Here is a 27,283-nt window from a genome sequence, read left to right on the forward strand (position 1 = left end):
TTTTGCCTTTTTGTCTCATTCAGCTAAATACCCACACTCTTGGAACGATTCCACACTTGGGTGTTTTTGGGTTTTTTTGGCTCTGGGCACCGAGGACCCCTCTCCTTTCAATCTCATTCTTCCCAAGGCAAGTCGTGCCCAGGTTTCCATGCTCCTAACTTTGCTGAGGGACTGAGAAAAGTCAGGTGCCCACTGGGGTGGCCTAACGTCTCTACTGCTACCCAGTCTCCTTCCCTCGACACCAAAGGTTAGACCCCGGAGTACAGTGACCCAGTCTAATGAAAATAGCTCCTGGGCCACGGGGACAAACAACGGCTCACAACGTGCAAGAAGAAAAACAAGCGTCACTTACCCCTTCTGAACTTTCTGGTAGGTCTGACACAGCCTGGTCTATGCAAGACAGAAAGGTTGCAAACAGAGGCCCCTCTTTCTAAGCTCTGCAAGAGGCTGGGGGAAACTGGAAGGGGATGAGGTGTTCCTGCTTGGGGCACATCCCCCCTCTTCTTCCCCCTCCCAAGAAGAGGTGTAATAGTGCCACCCACATGGGCTTTTTAGGAGAAAGATCCTGGGGCTACCTAGGAGCAGATACAGAGTTGGTTAGTAGAATGTCCTTTACTCCTATTCAGAAAGGGAAACTAATTTGAGAAACCAGCTATTTCCAAGACTGCCTTCTGCTCTATTCAGTTTTACACAGATTAAATTTCCCAAAGGGCACTGTTCTGAGTATAGTTTGTTTACATTCTACTCCTTTCCCCATAGTTTCATTTTGTTCTCTAACTCCCTAGGAGTTAGATATTATTATCCCTAGTTTCCAAATGAGAAATGTGAAGCGACATACCTGAGGTCACAGAAGGCCAGAGGCAGAGCTCAGCCTGGAGCCTGGGACTCCCGACTCTCAAATTCCTGCACCAGGCCTCCATTAGCACTCTAAAGCAGCAACGTTAGGTCCCTCTCAAAACTAATGCTTCTGCACTGAATCCACAGGGGAAAGAAATATCCACAAAACCAATTTCCTATCTCGAACACCCTAATTTAGTAGTCCAAAGGGGTTTTAAAGATAAATCTAACCCCCTCTGTACCCCAACACATGAAGCATTCAAGTTTACCAAGTAAAACTCACTTTCACAAGTGTAACACCTGTGTAACGATCATCCAGTGAGGTGCGTTGTGGCCCCTTGTCCAAACCATTTTTCTGTTAACTTCTGCAAGGCTGCCCATACCTAACAAATTAAAAAGTAAAAATGAACATACCTAGCTCAATGCTAAATCTCCAACAGGGTCACCAAAGGATGCCTGGAGGAACGGTGTTACAGGTGACTTCCTGCTTAGGGGATGTGACAGGTGATCCATTTTAGAGGGGAAAAATTCCAGGCTCTGTCTGCCCAGACCTCTTAACAGTCTGCTGGGCCCCTTTTCTCCTCAAATGAGCTCACCTAAAGCACTGGCCGAATCAATCATTATGTGTGTTTCTCTCTCTTGCTGGGGCTGACCAGCTGAAAATAAGTAGAAATGTACTTGAATGTAATATTTATTTGGTGAATTTACAGGTGAGGTCATTTACAATAGAAAACAAATTAGCTTTTGGTGCAGTTTTGAATATTTTAAGAACAGGCAACTGGTTTGTGATCCGCCCAGGGGAGAGGAAGAGGGCTGAGTGTAAGAAAATAATAATGTCGGTGTCAATGGAAATAAGGCCATGCAAAAACAAACAAAACCACCCTTTAGAGAATAAGGGGTTTCAGGAAGATTGAGATGAGTGGACCATTCCTGAACTCGGACAGATGGCTTGTCACATGGAATAGTGACAGCCTTTTCATTTCAATGCTCCAGCTATTTTGGGTCCCCTTCCTCCCTGGTAAACTCAAAACCGTCCCCCTGGCATTAAGGCAATGTTAATTATCCCGTGTAATTTTTACAGCAAAGCATCCAAAGAACACTGCCCCTTCTAGAGAGAACTGCCTCCATAAACGGGGGGATTTCAGGTCCAACGAAAGCCAATCTCACTTGGCAACTCTTCATTTTTTCCCTCTTATAGGCTCTAAAAAATAGAAATCCCCTCCTTCAAGTCACAGGTTAGTCTACTGGATAATGGCCTCCAGGAGTAATGGGCTTGGGGGGAGTGGGGAGACAATAAGCTAAATTCCCACTGAGAAGAGAGGGACATCTCCCTAAATTAGAAATACCTGTAAATGGACTGGCAAGGGCCCAAAATAGGTTTTAAACTCAACAGTATCCCTCCCACATTATTAGCATTTACACCCCCAGGAGTCACTTCCACTAGCTTTCATTAGCATGTGCAACCCTAACAGTCTTTAGCAACACACATCTGACAGGCTAGGTTTAGAGCAACAAGCCCTAGCAAGCTCTAAGGAGCTAATTCGGTAATCACGCTCACCTTCATCTTTACTTCGGCCGCCCCTGGGGCCAACATTGGAAATTTGCCTTAAAAAACATGCACTGTGAAATAAGTACTACCGAATGCAGAAAATGTCTCAGGCTTGAATGTTCTTAAGTCTGATGCACACAATGCAAACACACATTTCATCTTACCTTGTCTGGGCCACTCTCCCAAAGGCTGTAATACTACTGAGTTCTTTTCCTAAATTTCTCCAACGTGCAAACATGCTCAGGACAGTTTTTTCCCCCTTCTGCTTAAGGTACTGCAGAGAAACAGTTGCTTTGGACTTGAGGACAAGATGGTTAGTATCCTCCCTTAGAGCCATGGTAAAAAAAAAAATGGATGTGTGGCTGCCTCCCCACCTTCCCAGACCAGCTAAGCAGAGGGTTAAGCATGCCCACTAAATTGGCTCTCTCCCAGTTTGACTTTTTTAAGAAACAAAAAAAAAAACCCACACTTCTCTAAGGTATTAGTCTCCTTGGAAAACTTAAAATCAACCCATAAGGATCAATTATGTACTAAAGAAATCTCTTACAGCACTCACTATATTTTAAAACCAGCATGCTGCAAAATGTTCATATATTATGTATATCAAAAAAAGAAAAATAATCCCCACCTCAAACCCTCCCACACTCCCCCCTCAACTTCTCCTCAACCTCCCCTCCCCCTCCAAAAAAAAAAAAAAAAAAAAAAGCCCACCAAGAGAAATCTGGTTTTATTTGCATGGCCAAAAGAGAACCTTTGCTCCCTGTGCAAATTTAATCGCTAACCTCCACGGGAACCCTGCCACATGGGAGGGAAAACTGCAACTCCGCAAACTTCCTGACAGTCACTCCCACAACACCTAAACACCGAATAGATGTAACAAAGGACAACACCACAAACGGAAAAACTCAAGTTCCACCATTCAACAGAGTTTGCGATATGCATCTTTAGGGCTCGGTCGACGAAGGGGTAAACTATAAGAAGGTCATATTTCTTCCCCAATTTTTTTTTTTTTTACAACGTCGGTGGTTTTAATCCATATTTCTTAGCGACTTCTGTCTGGGCATAAGCAGCATCACAAAGGGAATACAGGTGGGCCATCTCCATTTCAGACTTGGCCAGGTTAATCGCTTTGTTGAACATGTCAATGGCCTTATCCATGTTTCCCCTGAAAAGAGAAAAAAAAAAGATGGGTCACTCTCTTAACAACCATTTCCTAACTAGGCTTACCCACTGAACCCACTGAATTGGACCAACTAACTGAAGTGTCTAACTTTTCACAGATTCTTCTAACACTGCATCCACATGGCACAACACCATATTTTTGGGGCAGCTCCTTCCTTGCAGTGAAGAAGCCCAGGGATCATCAAGGAGAGTTGCTGGAGGGTAGTTCTGAAGCTAATCCAAGTCATTTCCTACCAGTATTATTTGGAAAAATAGGAGTAAACATACTGACCCATTAAAGTGCTCCCTGAAGCAAATACAGTATGGAAAAATTGAGGGAAGCCCAAGCTTTTATACCATTAAGTGGCTCACACTACTATTGTACTCCTCAAATTAATAGCACTGAATGGAACAAATTTCACACACAGTAATTTAATAATCTCTACCTCCATCAGAACAGAAGAGTGAATTAGTATTTAAGCAAGCAATTAACATATCTATTGTATTTACCGAGCACTAATTATTATTGTGCACTGAGGTTGAGGGAGGAGGGAGGGAGAACAGGTTAATTCCCATTTTACAGATGAAACGCACAGAAGTTAAAGCCTGAGGTCACACTGCCTCTGGCAAAGCTGGGATTAGCAGGATGAGCCTTTGGCAAATTCCATTAACATCTCATAAAAACCTCGACTAGTTTTGTCTGAAGTGACTGTAACATTAAAAGCTGCTACGCCTCAGTTTTGAAAATTCCAAGTCATCTTTTACTAACATTAACATTAGAAGTGCTCTGCACATTCAGTTCAATTCAACTGTCATATTTATTGAGCTCATCTTTTACTAACTAAAGATCATAATCTAATCAGTCATTCAATGGTATTTACTGAGTGTTTACTGGATAGACACAAGATAATCAGGTCAAACACATAATGGGGCTCACAGTCTTAATTCTCATTCTACAGATAAGGTTAGTAAGGCCCATAGAGGTTAAGTGTCTTGCCTAAGGTCACCCAGCAGACAAGTGGCTGAGCCGAGATTAAGACCCAAGTCCTCTGACTCCCAGGCCTCTGCTCTTTCCACTAGGCCACGCTGCTTCTCACTGAACACTTACTGAGTGCCGAGTACTGTACTATGAGTGAGTATAATAGAGTTGGTAGACACAAAACCCGCCAACAAGGAGTTTACAGTCTAGTGGGTTCGTGTGTCACACAAGATTCACTGTAGAAGAGGGCGGAATAACTGGCGTTTAACCCCAATTTTACAAATGAGAAAACTGAGAAACAGAGAAGTTAACCTCATTGTAAAATGGAGATTCAATACCTGTTCTCCCTCCTAGTTACAATGTAAGCCCCTCGTGGGATAGATCTCTATCTACCCCAATGCTTGGAAGGCACAGTAAACACTTAAGTACTATTATTATTCCTATTATTAACGGGATTCCTGAACTGTTGCAGTTTGTAGGGGAAAACTAATGATAAAGCTTCTAAGGAACAGAAGGAAGATCTTATATTTACCTTTGCACTTCAATAGTTCCCATCGTTTCATAGGCAAAGTCGCATTTGTTGTCAATTTCAATGGCTTTGCTGATAAGCTCCAATCCTTTGTCTAGGTCTTGCTTCCACTGAAGTTGAAGTAAACTGCAAAATAAGATTGGGATTAACTGTCTAGTTCATTCTGGTAACTTGACATAACATTCTAGTCCACCTGAAGAAAAATGGACTAATAAGAACTGAGTGCTTTAACTGGCACTATGACATTAGTTTCAGAAGTTTAACTGGTCTTGTCAAATAGCATTTAAGTACCCAAAAGGGCAAGGAGTTTAACATAAAAAAAAGAATCCTCAGTCTCTATAATTATAGGAAGTGATAAAATGATGATTCTCCTCTTAACTCCAATTCCTCTTCAATGGGAGCACCTACAGTGTTGTGCTACATGCATGGGTCATTTATGACTGATCACATTTATAAAAATTCTTCTCTGCTGGTTTTTTAATTGTACAAATGATTAGCTCTCTGGGTTTCAAATGCCTGCTTCACCTTAGGGAGAAAAACACAACAATACAAACCAAACCCTGTGGGGAAAAATGGCTCTGGAACCAAAATTAATCAATCGTATTTGAGCACTTACTGTGTAAAGAGCACTGTACATATAATATAACAGAGTGGATAGATACATTCTCTGCTCACAAGGAGTTATTTATGAACAATAAAATGACATTTTACCTGAAATTAGAGAGGAAAGTGGATGTGCTGATCCTCTCTGCCCTTCAGCCTCCCCAACCACAGCTACCCACCCACCCTTCTTTAATCTTTCCCCCTCTTCAGCTACTTTTAAAATAGTGCTAAAGGCTTCCACTTCCCTGCAGTTCCTCGTTGCCCCAGGCTCTCCGCTGCCCATACCCCCCTTAGCCCCTGCCCCGGGGACTAGGCTAAAAGGGCAGCTAAATGCAAGATTGAAACCATTGTTGTAAAGCTGAGAGTGTGTAAATTTACAAGGGTTGAAAAGTTTTGCCTTAACTTGAAATGCAACTCAACTGCTACAGTAAGGTCAAACTGCTACAGTAAGGTCAACGGGAAAGAGATCTGCACAACCAAGTCACACGCAGGAATGTCACACTAGAAATGGGATGAGAACGGCAAAATACACTGCTCTTACCCTTTATGAACATAAGTAGTGGCGTTGTCGGGTTCCAAGACAATACATTTATCATACATTTCATCTGCCTTTCCAAACTGTTGTTGATCTGTTAATGCCTGTGGGAAGAGATATTTCGGTTGAATTAAATTTGCCAGACCAACAAGGCCACTGCCCATGCAGTTTTCCTATGACGGGTACAGTTTTCATATCAATCAATGGTATTTAATGAGTGCTTACTGTGTGCGAAGCACTGTACTAAACGCTTGGCAGAGTAATGTAACATGCCAGATCAGGCTCCTAGCTCCCCTGACCCTGTGAGGTTTACATGCTGAAATCTTCCCCCTTCCTTTTAGGTCTTAGGCTCACCAACACTTTGTCTAAGGAGAAAGCCCAGCCCACCGCCCCCATGGAACAATGCAGCTGGAGTAATGACAATCATACAGAAATACGCAGGCATCAGCTGGGACGATGCAAAAGGTGCATCCACGATGACGGGCTTCCCTAAATAAAGGTTTTAGGGCATTAAAAGAGGAATAATGAAGAGCCAGACACAGTGCAGGTCATGTGATGCATTAGGCAAGAAACAGCATCATCCCAAACTAAGGGTGGGTGGAAAAACAACCCCAGAAAACAAGGACCTGAAAGAATTTTACTGTGGCTTCAACAACATAACACCCAAGTTCCCAATCTTTCATTTAACATTTGCACTTTCTGGTTTAAGAGTCTGAAGTCACACAGCTTCAGTGGACTTCAAAGGGAACTCAGCTGGTTAAATAAATCAGAATACCTTGTATTTGCTTACACTCCTTGGGGAGGCAGAGAGAGTTCAACTTTACTGTTCCTTCCAAACCCCCTTAGAGGTATACTCAGTGCTAGTTTTACTTCAGATTACATTTATAGTATCTCAAAGGTGACCGGGGGGATTTAAACAGTAAAAATAATAATAGTGGTATTTGTTAAGCACTGACTACATATACCAAGCACCATACTAAGCACTGGGAGTAGATACAAGATAACTGGGTCGGACACCAGCCCCGTCCCACATGGGGTTCATAGTTTAAATAGGTATTGAGCCCCCACTTTATAGATGAGGAAATTAGGCAGAAAAGTTAAGTGACTTGCCCAAGTCACTTGGGCACTTGCCCGCACAGCAGGCAAGTGGCAGAGCCAGGGTAAGAACCCGGGTCCTCTCACTCCCAAGTCTGTACTCCTTCCACTAGACCATGCCGCTTGCGTAAGGCCAGGGAACTTAGGTGGGATGTGTTTCCCTACCCATCAGTGTTTAAATGCAGATGAATTTGCAAAGGGTTCCACTAAGGTCAATGCTGCCCAGACAGATGCTGGTGGCCAGGAGAGTTGGGGTCTTCCTCACATTGAAAGGGATGAAAGTTATCAGTGTTTCATAAAGAAGCAAGTCTTACAAATTAAACCACAATTTAATAATAATGGTGGTATTTGTTAAGCGCTTACTATGTGCAGAGCACTGTTCTACGCGCTGAGGTAGATACAAGGTAATCAGGTTGTCCCACGTGAGGCTCACTGTTAATCCCCATTTTACAGATGAGGTAACTGAAGCACAGAGAAGTTAAGTGACTTGCCCACAGTCACACAGCTGACAAGTGGCAGAGCCAGGAGTCAAACTCATGACCTCTGACTCCGAAGCCCAGGCTCTTTCCACTGAGCCACCCTGCTTCCCATAATTTAAACTCGATATACTTTTGGTGTCACAAGCTGCATCCCAGTCAGTCATTTAAATGACCCTCGTTGCCCCCATAATAGAATTCTAGTTCTCCTCCCCAATTTTTAACCTTTTTTTTTTTACACAGAGCCTAAAATGGCATTTTCACTCACCTGGGCAAACAAAGCATAGCCTTCGGCACACCTTGGAAATCTGTTAATGACCTCCTCAAAGCCTTGCATAGCTGCTTGGACTTGTGAAGAATTGTTCCCTGTGTAAGCCTGGCGATACTGTCCAAAAATCAAAACAAAAAAACCCTATAAACACCAATCAGTCCACGCTCAGTTATAAACCACTGCTCAAACTCAATGAAACCGGGGACATGTTCACAATCAACTTGGAGAAGACAAGTTAACTTGAAAGACCCTGTTGAAGAATGATTTTCTGGGGAGGGAATTCCAGAAGCTTGATTTGGTCAGTTTTTTCAAAAGATACTTATTCCCAGCCACTTTGTGACTTTGCTCCAAAGAGCACCAGTACCATTACCGTGAAATCACCCTAACAATATTAGGAGGGCACACTCCAATCAACACACAAGACTTCTTCTGGAATTGGAGGGATTGGCAAAGATTTTTCAATGCCACTTACCAGTGCCATGACCACACTGCATCTGACGGCCCTGAGCTTCCAAGAAGTCCCCTCACTTTTTCCCCCTTTAGAGCATCTATGAATAAGACGGATTCACAGTTTTCCACAAAATGATTCATTAACAATGAAATCTGTTCTCATAACCTACCAAGGCAAAACACTTCTGAGCTTGTGCCAGTGCAGAATCAGGACGTAACCGAATACATTCATCAAAATCTGCCACTGCTTCTTCCACTTGATCAAGGAGGATTTTCAGCTAAGGAGAGAAAAGCAAAACCACAACACTGACTCCTCATTAAACATTTACTGTGTGTTAAATATCCACCAGGCTCTAATGAAAAGAAAACATACAACAATTATATTTTAAAAGTGGAGAAGTGGGAATTTCTGATTGACCACGCTGCATTCACTACTATTATGCCAAGAAAACACTCTCCTTTAAATTCACATGTAGCCTAATGTTCAAATGGATTTTTCTGAGTGCTCTTCCTACCGTCATAATTTGTTTTAAGACAATTATTACTCCCGCTGACTTTTGCAGGAGGTGTGCCCAACACACCAGGAGTGCTCTGAGCACACCTTTCACCTGCCCTCCTCTCGTCCCTAATTCCTTCCCATTCCTTGAATTTAAGGTGTGGGGAAGTGGGGGTTGCTCTGACCACTCCTGAAATGCTCAGTCCTCTGAACTCATCTTCTGCGTGCCCAGGAGTGTATCCTCGGTGTGCACAATATGCCCAGGAGTGTACCCACGCATATGCAGGAATCACAGCACGGAAGTTGCTCAAACCTAGCAATACGCTACCAAAGAAAGCCGTTTTCGAATGCTTTGCGTACGTCCCAATCTAAGCTACAGATTTTCTGGAGCAACGGGAGAGGCTGGGTTCTTCCAAGGTCCTGCAGTTGGCAAGACCGCAAGGTTATTACGAAATAAAGATGGTGAAATGTTGCTCTGATGCTTCCACTTCACATGGGTGAAATTCAAGGTTTGTGGAAAACAAACAAAAAAATCCTTAGCCATTTCCAAGCAGGTTGGGCTTTGGCTTCAGATTCTCCAGCCTCAGTAGTTCATTAGCATTACCTTGGAAACAGTAACAACAGTGAGCTTTAGGCAGTTACAGTTCATGCTAATGAAGTGCTGATACAAAGGAGGGAAATGTGCCAGGCTCCCAGATTCAGCCTGCTTGAAACAACAGATATTGGTTATAAATAACAAAGAGCAGCACCAGAGTGGTCACTGAAAAGTATAGTCAGTGGTTGGCTGGGGAAACCTGAACATTCACTGACCCTTAGAAACTGGTTTGGTCCTTCAGTGGGAAAGGACTGAATCTAATAAAGAGGGGTGGGTAGACCTATGGATCTGGAAGCCCTTTAAGTTGTCACAGTCCATAGTCTACGAAACATTGGCTACCACTGTAGTCCTCACCTGTCCTCGGTGGTGGTAAACATCTGCATTCTGAGGGTCGGTGTCAGCGGCCATATTGAAGTCCTGAGTGGACAGCAGAGGCTGCTGTTGTTGCATATACATACTGCCTCGCTTGATCAGGGCATTTGCACGAAGCTGTTTCCCCAAAGAAAAAGCAAATGTGAGTGTTAAGGACTTGCTGGACTGCTGGCTCTCATCGGTTCCCCTTATTCTAAACCAGTGCAGATGCTTTGATTAGGGGTTTCCGGAAGCTAGTTGACCCTGGGGCGACCGTGTGTTCTGCACCGGGAACACTTTAAGAGATTTCCCTGACAAGGGGTGCTCACATGGTAACTCTCCAAGAATTCATGGAGGGAAATCAAGAGTCTGCAGATCTATCTCCTACCCTTGTAAGCAAGATTATGTTTGGCCTAATACAGCTGTGATACAAAGATATTTTGTGTGGCACAATATACCCATAATTCCTTCTAGGCTGTAAACTCATTGAGGGCAGGGAACATGTCTTCCAACTCCATTGTACTCTCCCAAGCACTTAGTATAGTGCTCTTAACACAGTAAGCGTTCAATAAATACAACTGACCTCTTGTTTATTGTGGGCATTCTGCTGTTTTGTACTGAGTTGTTGTGATTCCCCCGACCCTTTTCTGGTTAATTCTCTTTTTGCTTTATGGTTTGTACTGCAATCTTTTAATTCTTATTATCACTCCTACCCATCTCTTGAAAACTATGGCATGAGATCTGGATTGTCCAATTGGTAATAGATCACCTGCTTCCATGCACAGACATCCCTTCAGAACCCAGAGCATTCTGGCGTTGGGGCAGACTCGGTGTGCCTGAAGGGACCGTGTGGATCTCGCTCAACTAATCAATTGAGGGGAGCAGCGGTAGGTCACAAGCCTAAGAAGAGCTAGTGTAAAGCCAAGTACAACTGAACCTGACCTCATCACATTCATCCACTACCTGCATTTTGGGGGTTTCTTTTAAAACGTCTAAGGATTTCAAACTGAAGCACCAGTAACCATTAGGTAAGCATACAGCCAACTGGTCTTCAGACCAAAGCACTACTTTTTGCCTAGGGCAACTGGAGCAAAAATTTAGAAAAATGTTTTTACCTTGACATTAGCATCTTGCAAACTGATGACGTGATCCAGATCTGGCTTGGCAGCGTTGGCATTGCCGATGAGCAGATAGAACGTTGCTCGCAAAAGCAATGCTTCTGCCATGTATTTACCGTGCATGTCGATTTCTTTTGTGCACTCACTTATGATCTTGTCATAATTTTCTTCTTCCATATACTGCTTAGCCTTTAAATACCCAGAGCTAGAAATAAATCAGAGCAAAGGAAGCTGTTTATTGAGGAAAAAAGCTGGTAACATGTCACATCTCAAAACGAACCCTTTGGCAGGGGCCAATTTCTACCCAATTTCTACACCGTAAGTGTTCTATAAATACCACTGATTGACTCTGAGGTTCCTAGAGAGGCAGACCTAGCTCATACCACACTTGCTTTCCAACAACACCGGTTAAAGTGACTGTTCCCACTGTGGGGCTTCCCAGGCATAGAGTAAAAGATGTCGGGGGGGGGGGGGGTTAGGAGGAAACAGCATGGACAACCTGCTTTCTCAACAGGACCCTCTAACTGCCATACAGAGCAGCAGCAGCACAGCCTGCTTGGCTTCCTGAGAAAGGCACCTGCCCACTCCAGCAGGGGTGAAGGGCTCCCACAGCTTTCTAAGGTGACAAGGCCTGAGAGCTTCCAATCATGGCTGAAAAGACCCAAAATGGTTGCTTTCCGGCCTATTACCTTGCTGTAGTCAGTCAATCAAACCTATTGAGCACTTACTGTGCACAGAGCACGGTACTGAGCGTTTGGCTGATACAACAGACACATTCTCTGACCACAATGAGCTAGACAGGGAGACATACATTAATATAAATAAATATGTACATAAGTGCTGTGGGGCTGGGAGGGGGGATGAATAAAGGGAGCAAGTCAGGGCGACACAGAAGGGAGTGGGAGAAGAGGAAAAGAGGGCTTAGTCAGGGAAGCCCTCTTGGGAGAGATGCACCTTCAATAAGGCTTTGAAGGCGGGGAGAGTCATCTAGTGCCCCCCCCCCCCCATCCTCATCCCTCCCCTCATAAAATCCCTGGCCCCCTCTGCTCCCCCACTCAAAGTGGTAAGTTGGGACCTCTATGGTCAGATCCCTGCCACTCAGGGAAAAGTTATGGTCAGTAAACGGTCCATCCCTACCCTAAGCAATGGAAGTCAAGGCCGACACCCCACAGCTCTTCAGAGTGGCCTGTTGCCATTGGAGACAAGACACCTAGTCCACTGGCCCAATAATAGCCTTTATGTCCTTGTAACTACCAGTAGTCAATCGAGTCTCTCTACCACAAAGGAAAGCCGGGATGGGTTTCAGGACTACTGCCCTGAGCTTACTCACTTTTCTTTTACTTCTAAAGCCTCTCCCTCTTTGTCTTTATCTTCATCAGACTTCTCCCCTTTGAGGAGAGGCTGGGATATAATGTCATCGGTGAAGGAGCTGAAGTACGATTTGATAAACTGCGGAGATGGCATCAGAGGCTCCCGGTTCTGCAAAAGACCAAATGACATTTATCAGTCAATCCTACAGTTCACTAACACAACTCTGACGCTAAGTATGAAAACGAGGAAGCATAATAAAAGCTAGTGAGAGTGACAAAGTCCATTCAAAATCTAAAGCGTTGCATTTTCAGATTGGTCAGAACGGTTCAAGGTTCAGACGTTCCGGAGGAAAAATGTGAATGGAGAGGAAGGAAGGGTAGATTTATAAGGAGTGCCCTCCTGATCCCGCTGGACACTATGACCAATGAACCCCGGACCCTGCAGGAGTGGATGGAGGGCAGGGAGGTGGCCCTGGCCATGCAGCCCAGTTTTCCTCCCACTGAGGCTCCAGGGGCTAGGATTTCCTGGCTAATATCATGACCCACACAACAGCGAGGGTGAGCAAAAACCCCTACCTCTCATTTGTTCTACCATGTGTCCTCCCAATTTAGACCTAGAGCCCTTTCTAGGCCAGGAATCACAGCAGAAATCAACTGTCATATAATCTTCTTGGCATTTAATAGAGGCAAGTAAATAGCATTAATAATCATCATCATCACCACCACCCTGGGAATTGCTAAAGCTTATTGGGCTTATTCTCACTAAAGGACTTCAGTAGGGACCCAGAAAAACCCAGACGAACTGACAATTTGAAAGTTGGGTCTACACCGATTCCACATCACAGAAATCAGGGATGGGGGGCACAAACTCAGTAGCTGCTCAAATGTTGAGGATCACAGTACCACCTCTAAGTACTTGAAGGGAAAAATTCTACCACCTGTAAGCCCTCAAGGGAGAGATTTTATTTTTTTTAAGGACGAATAGTAACCCTGTAACTAGCCTCAGGATGTGTATGTGGGGAGGGAAGGTTCCACAGGGTTGCCAAACTGCAAGAGTTTGGTGCCACTTGGGAAGAGGCCAAAAAGCTGACTTTTTCACCATCCACCTACACAGAAGAGCTCGAGCACAAGGAGGATAGAAAAAGTCTCGGTCGTGAAATCAATTAGGGGTTAAAATCCAGGAGGAGTAAGGTCCAGTTATCGGACTGCCTAGCCTCTCAAACTTAAACCTGAACCTACCCAAATCATTTTGCAGCCCTACCTTGTATTTATCTTTGGCTTTTTCTTTTCCGAGGAGTTTAAGAACTTTATCAGCTAACAACATACTTTGCTGATTCTGGAAACCTTCTAATATGCAGACTGCGGTGACATCTAGGAACGGAGGAAAAACCAAAGTGATATTAATTGTGCCAACGATCATCAGAAGGAATCCTCCTACCCAAAGAAACCCAAATGAAATAATTAAAGGAGCTGTGAATGCTCCCGTGCATACTATTCACGTACACTCAGCTGCAATTTAATGCTTTTAAGAAGCCACAAGTTTAGCTGGATGTTTAAAACGTTCTTCCCCACAATTTCTGTCCCTTGATGTGAGAGACAGGGTGGGGGCGGGAAATAAGCTTCCAGCGGCAAATAGAGACGGGGACTACAAGCTAGGGCCCCGATGAAGAGAGTAGGGTTCAATCTAGTTGGAAAAATCCCGGGTCATTAGCTCAAGCAGAGGAGCCAGAGAATGAGTCGGGGATGAGGGCTTGAGGCACAGCTGACCACCGTGGTCTTTCCGCTCTGGGAAAATAGTAAATACGAGCTTGGGGTGACTGGTCCGGTCTATTCACAGATCCCTAACAGGGTCTTGCTCTCTCCTTTTGATGTGGGCTACATGGGCTTGTTTTTAGTCTACAGTTCCCACTAAGCTCCTTGGGGGCAGGGATCATGTCTGCAAACTCTAGACGGTAAATTCATTGTGGGCAGGGAACATGTCTGTTTACCGTTGTAGTCCACTCTCCCAAGTGCTTAGTACAGGGCTCTGCACACAGTAAGTGCCCAATAAATAAGATCGACTGACTGACAAACTGTGTTGTACTCGCTCAAGGGCTTATGACGATGCTCTGTTCAGGGTTCAAGACTACTGATAAAGAAGGATTAATACTTCATTATTTCGATTCATGACATTTTATGAGACTGGAGAACAGTTTTCTCACTGAGCAAGAAGCAGGTGGGTTTTTAAATAACCTTTTTCTAGTGCTCTGAGGGTTCTGAAGCTGAATTCAATCAGGAAACCCAGCCTGGATATTCAAACCTGATTTAACTAGTGCTGCTTCAGTACTGGATTTTCAAATTTTCAGAAGCTGCAACACCCATTTTAAGAAAAGCAAGCCTCTGGGTCCTACATCTGATTAACAATTTACCTCCCTAACAACTTCCATTTTGTTCCCCCAAGCCATGGTCTGTTTAAAAAACAAACGCCAAAAAACCCAAAACACTGTTTTAGGCACCACACAAGCTCATCCCTCCTGCTTGTAGCATTTTCCACCTCTGCCACCTAGAGCCATTTCTTCAATATAAAAAGCATAGTAAATGGAAGAGGAATTTCACTGGAACCTAAGAAGGGACAATGTCACCAAGGTCACTGACTCTGAAGTGCTGCACAATGATTCAAGGTCTACAACTACATCAGTTTCCTGTTAAGCAAAAGGCCCTCCAAGACTTCTCTTACTCCACGTATGTGATTTGGCTAAAATTGGGCTGAAACTTGATATCGCTTGTTTAATCGAAAAGAAAACGCTCCATTACCACCATCAAGAGGCAGCAGTCCCCCAATTTCTTCAAAATCCCTTTGGTATGTGACCCATTTGCTGACCTCCACCTCTCTTTCACACCCAAAAGCCTAGCCCAGTGCTTCAGCTGTGGGGTCCGGGAATGGGAACAATGTGTTAGAAGCCTTCTGGCCAGTTTACGATGCCTAGTTTTAATCAAAAGCCAAAAGGAATCATCATGAACTCTGGAGGAGGAAAAAAAAAGTTTTGACCTTGATATCTGCTACATAAAAAACAGACTACTCACCTTCTAAACATTCCTTCTTATTGTCTAGTTTCTCATGGGCTTTTGCGCGTCTAAAGAGCGCTTTCACATATCTGGGATTAAGTTCAACGGCCTTAGTGCAGTCTTGAGCCACCTCCTTCCATTTTTGCTGAAAATGAAAAGCATTTCTGATAAGAGGCCAAAAAATGCAAGACAATCTACCCACACCACAGTTTTAAAATAACTACGAAGACTAAGTCGGTTATTAGCTTTAATCGTATTAAAATATATTTTGATTCCAGAAAGTACAATAGGCAGTAAAGAAACACAAGTGTGGATTCAGGGTTCTTACCAACTGTTCAAAGGCAGCAGCTCTGTTTTGGTAGAATGTAGAAAGGTCGACTTTTTTCTCAATAGGGCACAAACTGATAGCCTCTGTATAGCATTGAATGGCCTGCTCATACTTTCCTGCTTTGAAGTATTTGTTGCCTTTGTTCTTCGCTGCCTGAGCTCTATCCAGAGGGCTCTGAAAAAGAGAGAAAGATTATTGATTTTTTTGGAGGACAGATACAGTAAACAATTCAGGGTGAGCAATGAAGGCACATGGTTTTCAAATAACGTATGCAAACCTTGAAAAGATGGTTTGGCAGCTGATTCCTTTTTAACAGCTCTAAGAAATGAGTTTCCTTAACCTACTAGAAAACCAAAATGCACATTTCTAAATCAAGAGATTGCACAACAGGCCGTTACACGATATTTCCCAGTTTTTAATATACCAGCCAAAGAAAGGAAGTTATTCTCCAAATAGAAGTCACTGTATGAAATAGGAATTTTGAATAACGGATGGTTTATTACACACTAAAAGAGCAATATAAGATGCAAAAGAGTATCACCAATGGAAAAATAGTGGTCTGAAATGCCTCATTGCCAGCTAATTTGAAGATGGTTTCTGTTTTAGGACCTAGCCCATTAAAGCAATACTTACCCAAAATGGGTTGGGGTGCATAGGTTCTCCTACTGCTGCTGCTGGCTGTTGTTGAGGTCTAGACGACCGTAGCCTGTTCTGCGGCCCCATGCCACGTTCATTTTCCTTTCTAGATGTCTAGCAACGCATGTCGCTGGGAAAAACGGGGTGGGCAGGACAGTGTGACTGGCTCAGCATAAACCCTCACCATTACTGGAAAAGCCTCCTGCATGAGACCATCCCATTCCCCTCTCAACCACTGATGTCTTAGCTGAGCTCACCCAAATGGCAAGGGACTACTCTATTTTGGGGGCCCAAGAGTACAAGAGATTCGCTCTCAGACATCCACAGCTCCCTGCTGGTAGCATCATCTTTCAACTGAAGGAAAACTCTGGTCTGCTTCCAAGCTGAATGATGGATTTAGGGACTTTTCATGATGTTCAGTCTATTGAGTTTGAGTTCCTGGGTGGCCCAAGGCCCCTGCTGTTGGCAATCCCTACCATGAGCTTGAACAATAGATTAGCTATGTTTGCACAAAAGCTTGTTTTACTTCACTGGGTGACAGAAAAATTATCCAATAAGGAAATGATCTAAATGAGCACATCTGGCCAGAGTACTGTGGAAGAGTATCAGAATGTTGATAAATGCTGCCTATCCGCACTTGTTTAGTCACTAGCAATATTTTTCAGGAGTGGGTTCAGAAAGACTCTAGCTAGGTTCTTGCCAGAAAAGGAAAAGAGTGAAATCCCAACTCGTTTCTGTGCTTCCACACATCTTCTTAGAGACGGGTTTAATGTGGAATCCTTGGAGTCGTGGAGTTAACTGAGATTCCGGATGTTGAGGAAACGTGTGTACAGGTGTCGGACTGAGGGGTTCACTCCTCTCCTTGCTTGGGTCTGGGCAGGTATGCTTTCGGAACCAGTTTTACCATCAATCTAACTGCCACGGTAACGTCTTCAAAAGTGAGAAGCAGCTGTAACTTCTTAAGAAGCAGAGTGACCTAGCAGATAGATCCCGGGCCTGGGAGTGAGAGGGACCTGGGTTCTAATCCCAGCTCTGCCGCTTGTCTGCTGTGTGACCGTGGGAAAGTCACTTCAATTCTCTGGGCTTGGGCTCCCCCCTCATTTGTAAACTGGGGATTAAGACCGAGCCTGCTGTGGGATATGGACTGTGTCTAACCTGATTAGCTTACATCTACCCCAGCACTTAGGACAGTGCCTGGCACACTGTAAGCAAATACACCTCCCTCTCTGCCCCCTCAAAAAATGGAAACCTAAAATCTAGAGCAGAGCCTCTCTGTTTTCAAAGAGGGAGGGGGAGGTGGATGAAGAAGGTCACTAGTGTATTGATGCCATTTTAACCCAGTCTGGAAGAGGAGCTGGGGAGAGGTGTGGGTGCATAAAGACTCTCCACAGGTGCGTGGATGGCTAATACAAAATATTTATTCGATTGTAAAACCACTTACAGTTTGAAAGACTTTTAGGCCTCCCTACCTGGCCACGCTTTAAACACCCCACCCCACCCCCCCAAAAAAACCTTGAAAACAACCACTGCCTGAGCCAGTCCACTCAGAGGCACCATTAGGGAAGGTGAAGGGGAGAGCTAACTCCTTGAGTTCGTGATGGTTTAACTGGCTGAGAGCCCTATGACTCTGCATGCAGACGACTTACTCGTAGAAGCGATATTTGAAATGGCCAGCGGAGTAAAGGCTGAATCAGTACTTCATTATTAAATCATAATTCCAAGAGTTTACTCAATGACTCATGGATTGATGCTTGGAGTGTTTCCATCAGGTAGGATGATTATTTACCACACAAGTAGTGGTGAGCTTCAAATGCACCCTCGAACTGCCTAACAAGATTTGAATTGCTTAACGAGGTTTAAATCAAGGTGGGAAGATAAGAATTGTCATGGTATTTGTTAAGCACTTACTGTGCACCAAACACTGTATTAGGTGCTGGGATAAATACAAGAAAATTAGGTCAGACACAGTCTCTGTCCCACATGGAGTTCCTCATATTCCCACCCACAAACCCTGTCCTTCCTGTGATTTTCCCAAGACCGAAGGCACCACTATCCTCCCTGTCTCACAAGCCCTTAACCTTGGTGTTATTCTTGATTCGTCTCTCATTCAACCCACATATTCAGTGTCACCAAATCCTGTAGGTTCAACCTTCAAAGCATCGCCAAAGTCCGCTCTTTCCTCTCCATCCAAACTGCTACCACGTCAATCCGAGCATTTACCCTACTCTGCCTTGATCATTCCATCAGCCTCCTTGCTGACCTCTTTGACTGCTGTCTCTCCCCACTTCAGTCTGCTGCCCAGATCATTTTTCTAAAAAAGAGTTTAGTCCACATTTCTCCAGTCAAAAACCTCCAGAGGTTGCCCATCCACCTCCACATAAAGCAGAAACTCCTTACCACAGGCTTTAAAGCACTTAATCACCTTGCCCCTCTCCGACCTTACTACAAACCAGCCCATCCACTTTGCTCCTCTAATGTCTACTCACTGGACCTCAATATCAACTATCTCATCATCAACCTCTGGCCCACTTCCTGCCTCTGACCTGGAATTTCCTCCCTCTTCACATCCCACAAATGATCTCTCACCCCACCTTTAGAGCCTTACTAAAAACACTCCTCTTCCCAGAGGCCTTCCCCAACTAAGCCCTCATTTCTATTTTCCCACTCCCTTCTACTTGGATCTGGATCTGCATCCTTTATTCACTCTTCCCTCAGCCCCAAAGGACTTACGTGTACGATCATAATTTATTTATATTAATGTCCACCTTCCCCTCTAGATCATAAACTCGTTTGGGGCGTGGAGTGTTCTACCAACTCGCATTGTTCAGTGCTCTGAACTCAGTAAGCCATCAACAAAAACAACTTACTGGGGCTCACAATGTAAGAGGAAGGGAGAACAGGTATCGAATTCCCATTTGACGGGTGAGGAAACTGAGGCAGAGAGGAGTTAATTGGCCATGGTCACATGGCAGTTAAATGGCAGAGCCAGGTTTAGAACCCAAGTCCTCTATTCCCAGGTCTGCGCTCCTTCCACTAGGCCACGCTTCATTCTCAAGGCAATCGGTTGGTGCCTTTGGGCACTAAAAATAAGGACTTGATTCAGGGCCAACTAAAGTGCTCACCTTTTGGAGGTGAATTTCTTCCTCCCGGTCATGAGTTGAAATAATTTACTAAAATTGTATTCTGTTGCCATGGAAGTGCTAGCTCTCTCTGTACTGCTTCATGGAATGAAATCTGTTTTATCATAAATGACCACTCTAAACCTTAAGTGCTTCCAACCGAGGAAAGAATCTCTGTTTTTAAAGGCTTCCATTATTTTGACATGTTTACCGCATTTGCAATATACATAATTGACAGATATAAAGCTACTCTGTGACTCAAGTGGATGTGCGTGTACAGCGATGCTTAGGTTTCATGACTGAGCAACTGACAGTCACGTCGGTGTGGGTGCCAGGAGGACTGAAAGGATCAACTCTGAGTCAACTCTCCCCTCCGCCGTGTTTCCACAGAGACCGGCGTTCGGGCTGTGGCTGAAGCGGCTACGTCCTCAGACTCCTGCTCTTCCAAACCATTTTGAACCCTATCTCCAACATCATCCCTACCCCAGCCCACTCCAAGTTGGACTCGGGGCACCCACTCCAAATTGGACTCGGGGTATTTCCGCGGCACTCCCCCACCCCCGCTGGCAGCTGCTCCACGTCAGATAACTATGCACAAGTTGGCCGAGGACCCAGTTAACCCCCATAGTCCGTATGGGTGTCCAGTCACGCCATGCAGTAGCAACCACCATTTCTGTGGTGGCAAGCTAACTGCATTCCAGCGTTCATGACCCTGTTTAGTGTTAAGCGCGTTAAGTGTGGCTCTCCGGTAACAGCAGTGCGACTGCTCAAGACTGTGGATGCGAGAAGAGTCACTACCACTACTTAGGGGCACTTCCTCTTGGTGAAGAACATTTTCTGGTCTTCAAGCATAAACATATAAAATGAATAGAACAAGACTCGGTGGAATAGGCAGCTCAGATACAACCCTGCTTCTAGGAAACCGGAATAGAGGCCCAGATGGGATTCCTTCAATTCTCAAACCGCCAACTATTGTATTACAGAGTAAGCTCAGAACCCTGGTACAGTAAAACCCTTACAGATACTAAGATTGGGAAAAAAACAAAAATAAAAAAAAACAACCACCACAAACTCACACATCCTTTCTCTCCACTGGACTTCTCCCCCTCTAGACTATATGCTCATTATGGGCGGAAAACATGCCTGCCAATTCTGCTGTATTGTACCTCTCCCAAGCACTTAGTAGTACAGGGCACTGCACCTAATAAATGCTCAATAAATACCACTGATTGATATAATAATGCTATGTGTTGCGCCCTTACTATGTGCCAGGCACTGTACTAAGCGCTAGTGATTTTAGCAAATTTGGTTGGACACAGTCCCTCTCCCACGTGGGGCTCACAGTCTCAATCCCCCGGTAACTGAGGCCCAGAGAAGTGAAGTGGCTTGCCCAAGATCACACAGCAGGCAAATGGCAGAGGCAGGACTGGAGCCCATGACCTTCTGACTCCCAGGCCTGTGCCCTATCCACTACACCATGCTGCTTCTCAAAATGGCGGACTACGGGGTCACAGGGAATATGGTATTTAGTTATACTCTTCTGCTCCTCCTCGAGTTGGGAAGGGTCATCAGGAGACAAAAGAACGAGATTTCCACTCTGCTACATACTTTTAGAGAGCTACAGATGAGTTGCCAGTGTTTTTGGCTAGGAAGGGTGCAAATGTACCAGCACCAGAGATAGAAATGGAGATGATCTATTCTCAGAAGCCCAACTGCGCTCCACAATATCGTTTCCAAACCCCTAGATGACTTGCATATTGGGAGGGCAGACGATCCAACAACAGCTGCAGAATGGAGTAGTTGGTGCACTCCTGCAAACCAATGGCTGACTAGAAGCAATTCAACACCTTCTTGGATATCAGTGATGTGGCAATCCATTTGGTCCACGGGCTAAACCCCCCAGGGGGGAGATAATGGACTCCCCCGCCCCCATCTCGGTGAATGACTTTTTCCTAAGTAGCTAAGAAGCAAATGATGGCTGCTCAGATCACTTTTCTAAAAGAGGGGCCAGTCCATGTTACCCCATTCCTCGAGAACCTACGGTCTTGCCCATCCACCTCTGCATTAAACAGAAACTCCTTACCATTGGCTTTAAAGCAGTGTCACCTTGTCCCCTCCTAGCTGATTTCCTGCTAGGATCAAGCACATTCACTTTGCTCCTCTAACACCAACCTACTCACTGTCCCTCGATTTCACCTCTCACCCCTAACCTCTTGTTCGTATCCTCCCTCTGGTCTGGAACTCCCTTTCCCTTCATATTCAACAGCCTATTAAAAATCACACCTCCTACAAAAGCCCGTCCCCAAGCCCTCAATTCCCCTACTCTCTCGCCCTTCTGCTTCTCGCTTGCACTTGTAACCTTTATTAACCTTTATTCATTAATTCAATCATATTTATTGAGCACTTACTGTATGTGGAGCACTCTACTTAAAGCGCTTGAGAGAGTACAATACAACAATAAACAGACTCATTCCCTGTCCACAAGGAGCTTACGGCCCAGGGAGGAAGGGGGGGTGGGGGGGGAGACAAACATCAATATAAATAAACAAATTACACATGTGTACCTAAGTGCTGTCCTCAGTCCCACAGCACTTGCGTACATACCTGTGATTAATTTTAATGTCTGTCTCCCCACTCTACACTATAAACTCCTTGTGGGCAGGGGACGTGACTTAAACAATTAAGACTGTGGTCTGCATAGTAAGCACTCAATAAATACAGAAGCAGTATAGCCTAGTGAACAGAGCATAGTCCCGAGAGCCAGAAGGGCCCAGGTTTTTAATTCTGGCTCTGCCACTTGTCTGCTATGTGACCCTGGGCAAGTCATTTAACTTTTCTGTGCTTCACTTATCTCAGCTGTAAAATGGGGATTTAGACTACTGTGGGACATGGAATGTGTCCAAACTGATAAGCCTGTATCTGTCCTAGCGCTTAATAAAGTGCATCGCACTCAGTAAGTGCTTAAAAAATACCATATAAAAATTGACGGGTTGCAGTCGCGCCAGGATAGGACAAGCTCCTAGACCACGGTGATGGCCGTCTGGATGGAGACTAAGGGGACGACAGACTGAATGCGAGCGCTGAGTGAGAAGTCAACGAGAATGCCCTGACTATGGAGTTGAGAGACAGGGAAGATGGGAAAGTTAGGTGGAGGAGAGGGAAGGGAACATGGGGAATTCACTTCTGGACAGAAAACTTGAGGTCAAGGCGCCAGCAGAACATCTCTTTGGAGAAGCTCCATGGGAGGGAGAAATGTAACATCACAGAGGAAAGGGACTGGGGCTAGCAGAGTAGATTTGAAAGTTGGCTGCATAGAAGTGGTAGGGGATGAACTCCCCAAAGAATGAGAAGACAAGGGAACCCGGAACAGAGCCTTCGGGTCCACCCAGAGTTAGAGAGTAAAAGTAAAAAAGAGGAACCAAAGGAGTCTAGGAGTGGAAAACCGGCAAAGGACTGTGTCTAAAAAAAAAAAAAGAAAGAAAAAAACCCAAGATAAATTAGTGTTTCCATGAGAAGGGAGTGCTTCTGTGTTAAAGGAGACAGAGGAGACATTTGGGGGAATTTATACAGCACAGATTTGTAAACACAGGTAAGTAAAACTTGAGTGTCCCAATTGTTGTCTCACATTCATAAAAAGAAATACTCTTCTACCAACGAGACGGATCTAAAAAAATATTAGGAAAATGCTTTCGCATCTCTTCAAGTTACACGGCTACAGGGCGTTTGTTTCTGGACTAAATCCTTCCAAAATGAACTGCCCTTTGAACTTCTATAAAAAGATTATGGTACATATACATCACATGAATGACAGCTATATACTTCCATTACTCCTCCGGTTATAACTCTCCATCCTGAAATTAGTGCGGCAAGACAACCCCCCAATGCTAGGTACTGAGCATTTACTCTGAGCCAGAGCACTGTACTCTGAGTTTGGGATTTTACAACACAGATAGTATGCGCTATTCCTGCTTGGACAACTACACACAAGTACAGGGAAGTACAAGGACAAGGAAGCAGCCAGGCCTAGTAGCTGGAGGCCGGGCCTGGGAGTCAGGCTCCGCCACTTGCCTTCTATGTGACCTTGGGCAAATCACTTCTCTGTGCCTCCGTTACCTCGTCTGTAAAATGGGGATTAAGACTGTGCGCCCCACGAGGGGCAGGGTCTGCATCCGGCCAGATTGGTCTGTTATCAAGAACAGTGCTTGACACACAGTAAGAGTTTAACAGACACCGTCATCATTATTACACGTTCATGATCTCTTCTTAAGTATATGATTAAAACGCCGCCTTTGTCGGAAACTGAAGTTAAAAAAAGCTTTTGCCCAAATTGATGCGCGAAGGCCACGGGCACCATTTTACTTCCGCGGCGGCTCGGCAACGTCTTCCCAGCAGCCGTTCCTCCTTCCTTAGTCATCCAGACCTTCGTCCGGCCCTCACTCATTCATTCCATCGCATTCGCTGTATGCGGAGCACTGTACTAAACGCTTGGGAGACTACAATAGAACCACAAGACAACAGACGCATTCCTGACCACACCCAGCTCAGAGGGGGAGACAGATATTGCTACAAGTAAAATACTGATCGCCCCAGCTGTCATCTCCCTGACATCGGCCGGGAGGCGGGAAGAGAAGGGAACCCGAGGGCTTCCACGACGGGACAAGTCCCCACCCCCTGCCTCCAGACCCAAAGGGGAGAATCTCAGTGCTCAGTACAGTGCTTTGAGCATAGTAAGCATTCAGTACGAATAATAACACTACTAATCGATGGGCCCCAGAGCAGGGTGATTGCGGGAATTTTTAGGACAGCACCATACTATGCGCTCTGGAAGATCAGAGAGGCAGCATGGCTTAGTGGCAAGAACCTGGGCTTCAGAGTCGTGGGTTCCAATCTGCTGCGTGATCTTGGGCATGCCCCTTCACTTCTCTCTGACTCAGTTTCCCCCACCTGTCAAATGCGGGGAGGAAGACTGTGAGCCCCACGTGGGGCAACGTGATTACCTCGTCTCCACCCCTGTGCTTAGTGCTGGGCTTGGCAGGTGGTAAGTGCTTAAGAATGCCATCATTATTACGCCGGTTTCCTTGGATCAATGTGTGGCCCCCCAAGCTCCCCAGACTGTAAGCCCGTCGTGGGCAGGGACTGTCTCTATTCCCGAATTGTACTACAGTAAGCGCTCCATAAATAGGACTGCACAAATACCATGGCAACGATAAAGAGAAGACGCTCCCTGCCTGCAACCAGGGGTCAGTCCGGACGCCGAAGACCCCGACGGGGTCCGGGGGAGACAGTGAGAAGCGGCCTGGCTCAGCGGCAATAGGGCTCGGGAGTCAGAGGTCGTGGGTTCTAATCCCGGCTCTGCCACTCGTCCGCTGTGTGACTCTGGGCAAGTCACTTCACTTCTCCGTGCCTCAGTGACTTCGTCTGCAAAACGGGGATGAAGACTGGGAACCCCACGTGGAACAACCCGACCAGCTTTTATCTCACCCAGCGCTTAGAACAGTGTTCGGCACCTTGTCAGCGCTTAGCACATAGCATCATTATTAGCCTCCGGTCCTCAGTGACCTCGTCTGTAAGACGGGGGAAAAGACCGTGCGCCCCACGTGCGGCAACGTGATGCCCTTGCATGTCCCCAGCGCTTAGATCAGTGCTCGGCACCTAGTAAGCACTTAGCGAATACCATCATTATTATTCTCTGGGCCTCGACCGTGAAACAGGGGGTGAAGACCCTGCGCTCCACGTACAAGGCAATGCCCTTGCATGTCCCCCAGCGCTTAGAACAGCGTTCGGCACCGAGTAAGCGCTTAGCGAATATAATCATTATCATTCTCTGGGCCTCATCTGTAAAACGGGGGTGCAGACCCTGCACCCCACATGCGACAAGACGATGCCCTTGCATGTCCCCCAGCGCTTAGAACAGCGTTCGGCACCGAGTAAACGCTTAGCGAATACAATCCTTACTATTCTCTGGGCCTCGTCCGTGAAACTGGGGTGCTGACCCTGCGCCCCACGTGCGACAAGGACATGCCCTTGCATGTCCCCCAGCGCTTAGAACAGCGTTTGGCAAGAATAAGCGCTTAGCGAATGCCATCCTTATTACCTTCCGGGGCTGGTCCTGTTTCGCTGTTCCGCCCGCCTCCCCACGGAGCCCGCCGGTGGGCAGGGATGGTCCCTGTCCCTTTGCAGCGCTTAGCCCAGCGCTCTGCACCTAGTTACCGATCTGTTACTGATTTGTCCGTTCCAAGCGCTTAGCCCAGTGCTCTGCACCTACTAAGCACTCAATAAATACTACTGAATGAACGAAACCGATGTGTCCCTTCCAAGTGCTTAGCCCAGTGCACTGCACATAATAAGCGCTCAATAAATACTACTGAACGAATGAATAATGATGCTGATGGTATTGGTTAAGTGCTCACTAAGTGCAGGGCACTGTTCTATGCGCATTCCCAGCGTTTAGCCCAGCACTCTGCACATAGTAAGCACTCAATAAATACTACTGAATGAACGATACCGATCTGTCCGTTCCAAGCGCTCAGCCCAGCGCTCTGCACATAGTAAGCGCCCAATAACTACTACTGAATGAACGATACCTATCTGTCCGTTCCAAGCGCTCAGCCCAGCGCTCTGCACATAGTAAGCGCTCAATAAAAATTACTGAATGAATGAATAATGATGCTGACGGTATTTGCTAAGCGCTCACTAAGTGCAGGGCACTGTTCTATGCACATTCCAAGCGCTCGGCCCAGCGCTCTGCACATAGTAAGCGCCCAATAACTACTGAATGAACGATACCGATTTGTCCGTTCCAAGCGCTCAGCCCAGTGTTCTGCACCTACTAAGCGCTCAATAACTACTACTGAATGAACGAAACCGATTTGCCCAGCGCTTTGCACATAGTAAGCGCTCAATAAATACTACTGAATGATGACTATGGTATTTGTTAAGCGCTCACTAAGTGCAGGGCACTGTTCTATGCGCACTCCCAGCGCTTAGTCCAGCGCTCTGCACATAGTAGGCGCTCAATAAATACTACTGAACGAGTGAACGACACCGACTTGTCCATTCCAAGCGCTCAGCCCAGCGCTCTGCACATAGGAGGCGCTCAATAAATAATACTGAATGAACGATACCGATCTGTCCGTTCCAAGCGCTCAGCCCAGCGCTCTGCACATAGGAGGCGCTCAATAAATACTACTGAATGAACGATACCGATCTGTCCGTTCCAAGCGCTCAGCCCAGCGCTCTGCACCTAGTAAGCGCCCAATAAATGCTACTGAATGAACGCTACCGACTTGTCCATTCCAAGCGCTCAGCCCAGCGCTCTGCACCTAGGAAGCGCTCAATAACTACTGGATGAACGCCACCGACTTGTCCGTTCCAAGCGCTCAGCCCAGCGCTCTGCACCTAGTAGGCGCTCAATAAATACTACTGAATGAACGATCCCGCTTTTCCCGGCGGTCTGCACCTAGTTAAGCGCTCCGTAAATCCTACTGAAGGCAGGCGTGGCGGGGTGCTCACCGTGTGCGCGTCTGCGTCGGTGTCGGGGCGGTCGGGGGCGGGGCTGTCCCGGCCCTCGGGGGTCTTCCTCTGTGGGTCTCGCGGCGCGGAGGCCTCGCGGCCGGGCCGCCGCCGCCCGGGCCGCTGCCGCCGCCGCCGCCGCCACAGGTAGACGGCGCCGGCGCCCAGCAGCAGCGGCGCGCCCACGGCCAGGGCCAGCTGCCAGCGGGGCAGCCCGCCCGCCGGCCCCGACCCCGGCCCCGGCCCCAGCTCCGCCGCCCTCGCCGCCGCCATGCCGCCCGCCGCCCA

General features: G+C 46.0%; 1 protein-coding gene across 2 annotated transcripts; it reads right to left on the reverse strand.

The window, feature by feature from the left end:
- Positions 1 to 3,096: 3,096 nt before the first annotated feature.
- TOMM70 (translocase of outer mitochondrial membrane 70) lies at positions 3,097 to 27,283 on the reverse strand. Of its 2 annotated transcripts, none has more exons than XM_029081849.2 (12): positions 26,996 to 27,283; positions 15,729 to 15,902; positions 15,419 to 15,545; positions 13,617 to 13,726; positions 12,376 to 12,524; positions 11,043 to 11,250; positions 9,931 to 10,065; positions 8,656 to 8,763; positions 8,033 to 8,149; positions 6,200 to 6,297; positions 5,059 to 5,181; positions 3,097 to 3,551 (listed from the first exon to the last, which is right to left on the reverse strand). In XM_029081849.2, exons 1-12 carry the CDS (start codon positions 27,266 to 27,268, stop codon positions 3,398 to 3,400), a joined length of 1,776 nt encoding a protein of 591 aa, XP_028937682.1. In that variant the 5' UTR covers positions 27,269 to 27,283; the 3' UTR covers positions 3,097 to 3,397. The 2 variants fall into 2 exon arrangements, with proteins under 2 accessions (XP_028937682.1, XP_007655559.2); XM_007657369.3 differs by lacking the exon at positions 26,996 to 27,283 and adding an exon at positions 16,362 to 16,397.

Source organism: Ornithorhynchus anatinus, chromosome 17 (genome assembly GCF_004115215.2).
Source record: "Ornithorhynchus anatinus isolate Pmale09 chromosome 17, mOrnAna1.pri.v4, whole genome shotgun sequence".
Classification (NCBI taxonomy): domain Eukaryota; kingdom Metazoa; phylum Chordata; class Mammalia; order Monotremata; family Ornithorhynchidae; genus Ornithorhynchus; species Ornithorhynchus anatinus.

Coding starts and splice junctions, on each gene's coding strand:
- TOMM70 (XM_029081849.2), bottom strand. CDS start 27,268: ATGGCGGCGGCGAGGGCGGCGGAGCTGGGGCCGGGGCCGGGGTCGGGG. Junction 15,546..15,728: donor CTGCTGCCTTTGAACAGTTG/GTAAGAACCCTG, acceptor TTTCATTTTCAG/CAAAAATGGAAGGAGGTGGC. Junction 10,066..11,042: donor TGCAAGATGCTAATGTCAAG/GTAAAAACATTT, acceptor TTGGGGAAACAG/CTTCGTGCAAATGCCCTGAT.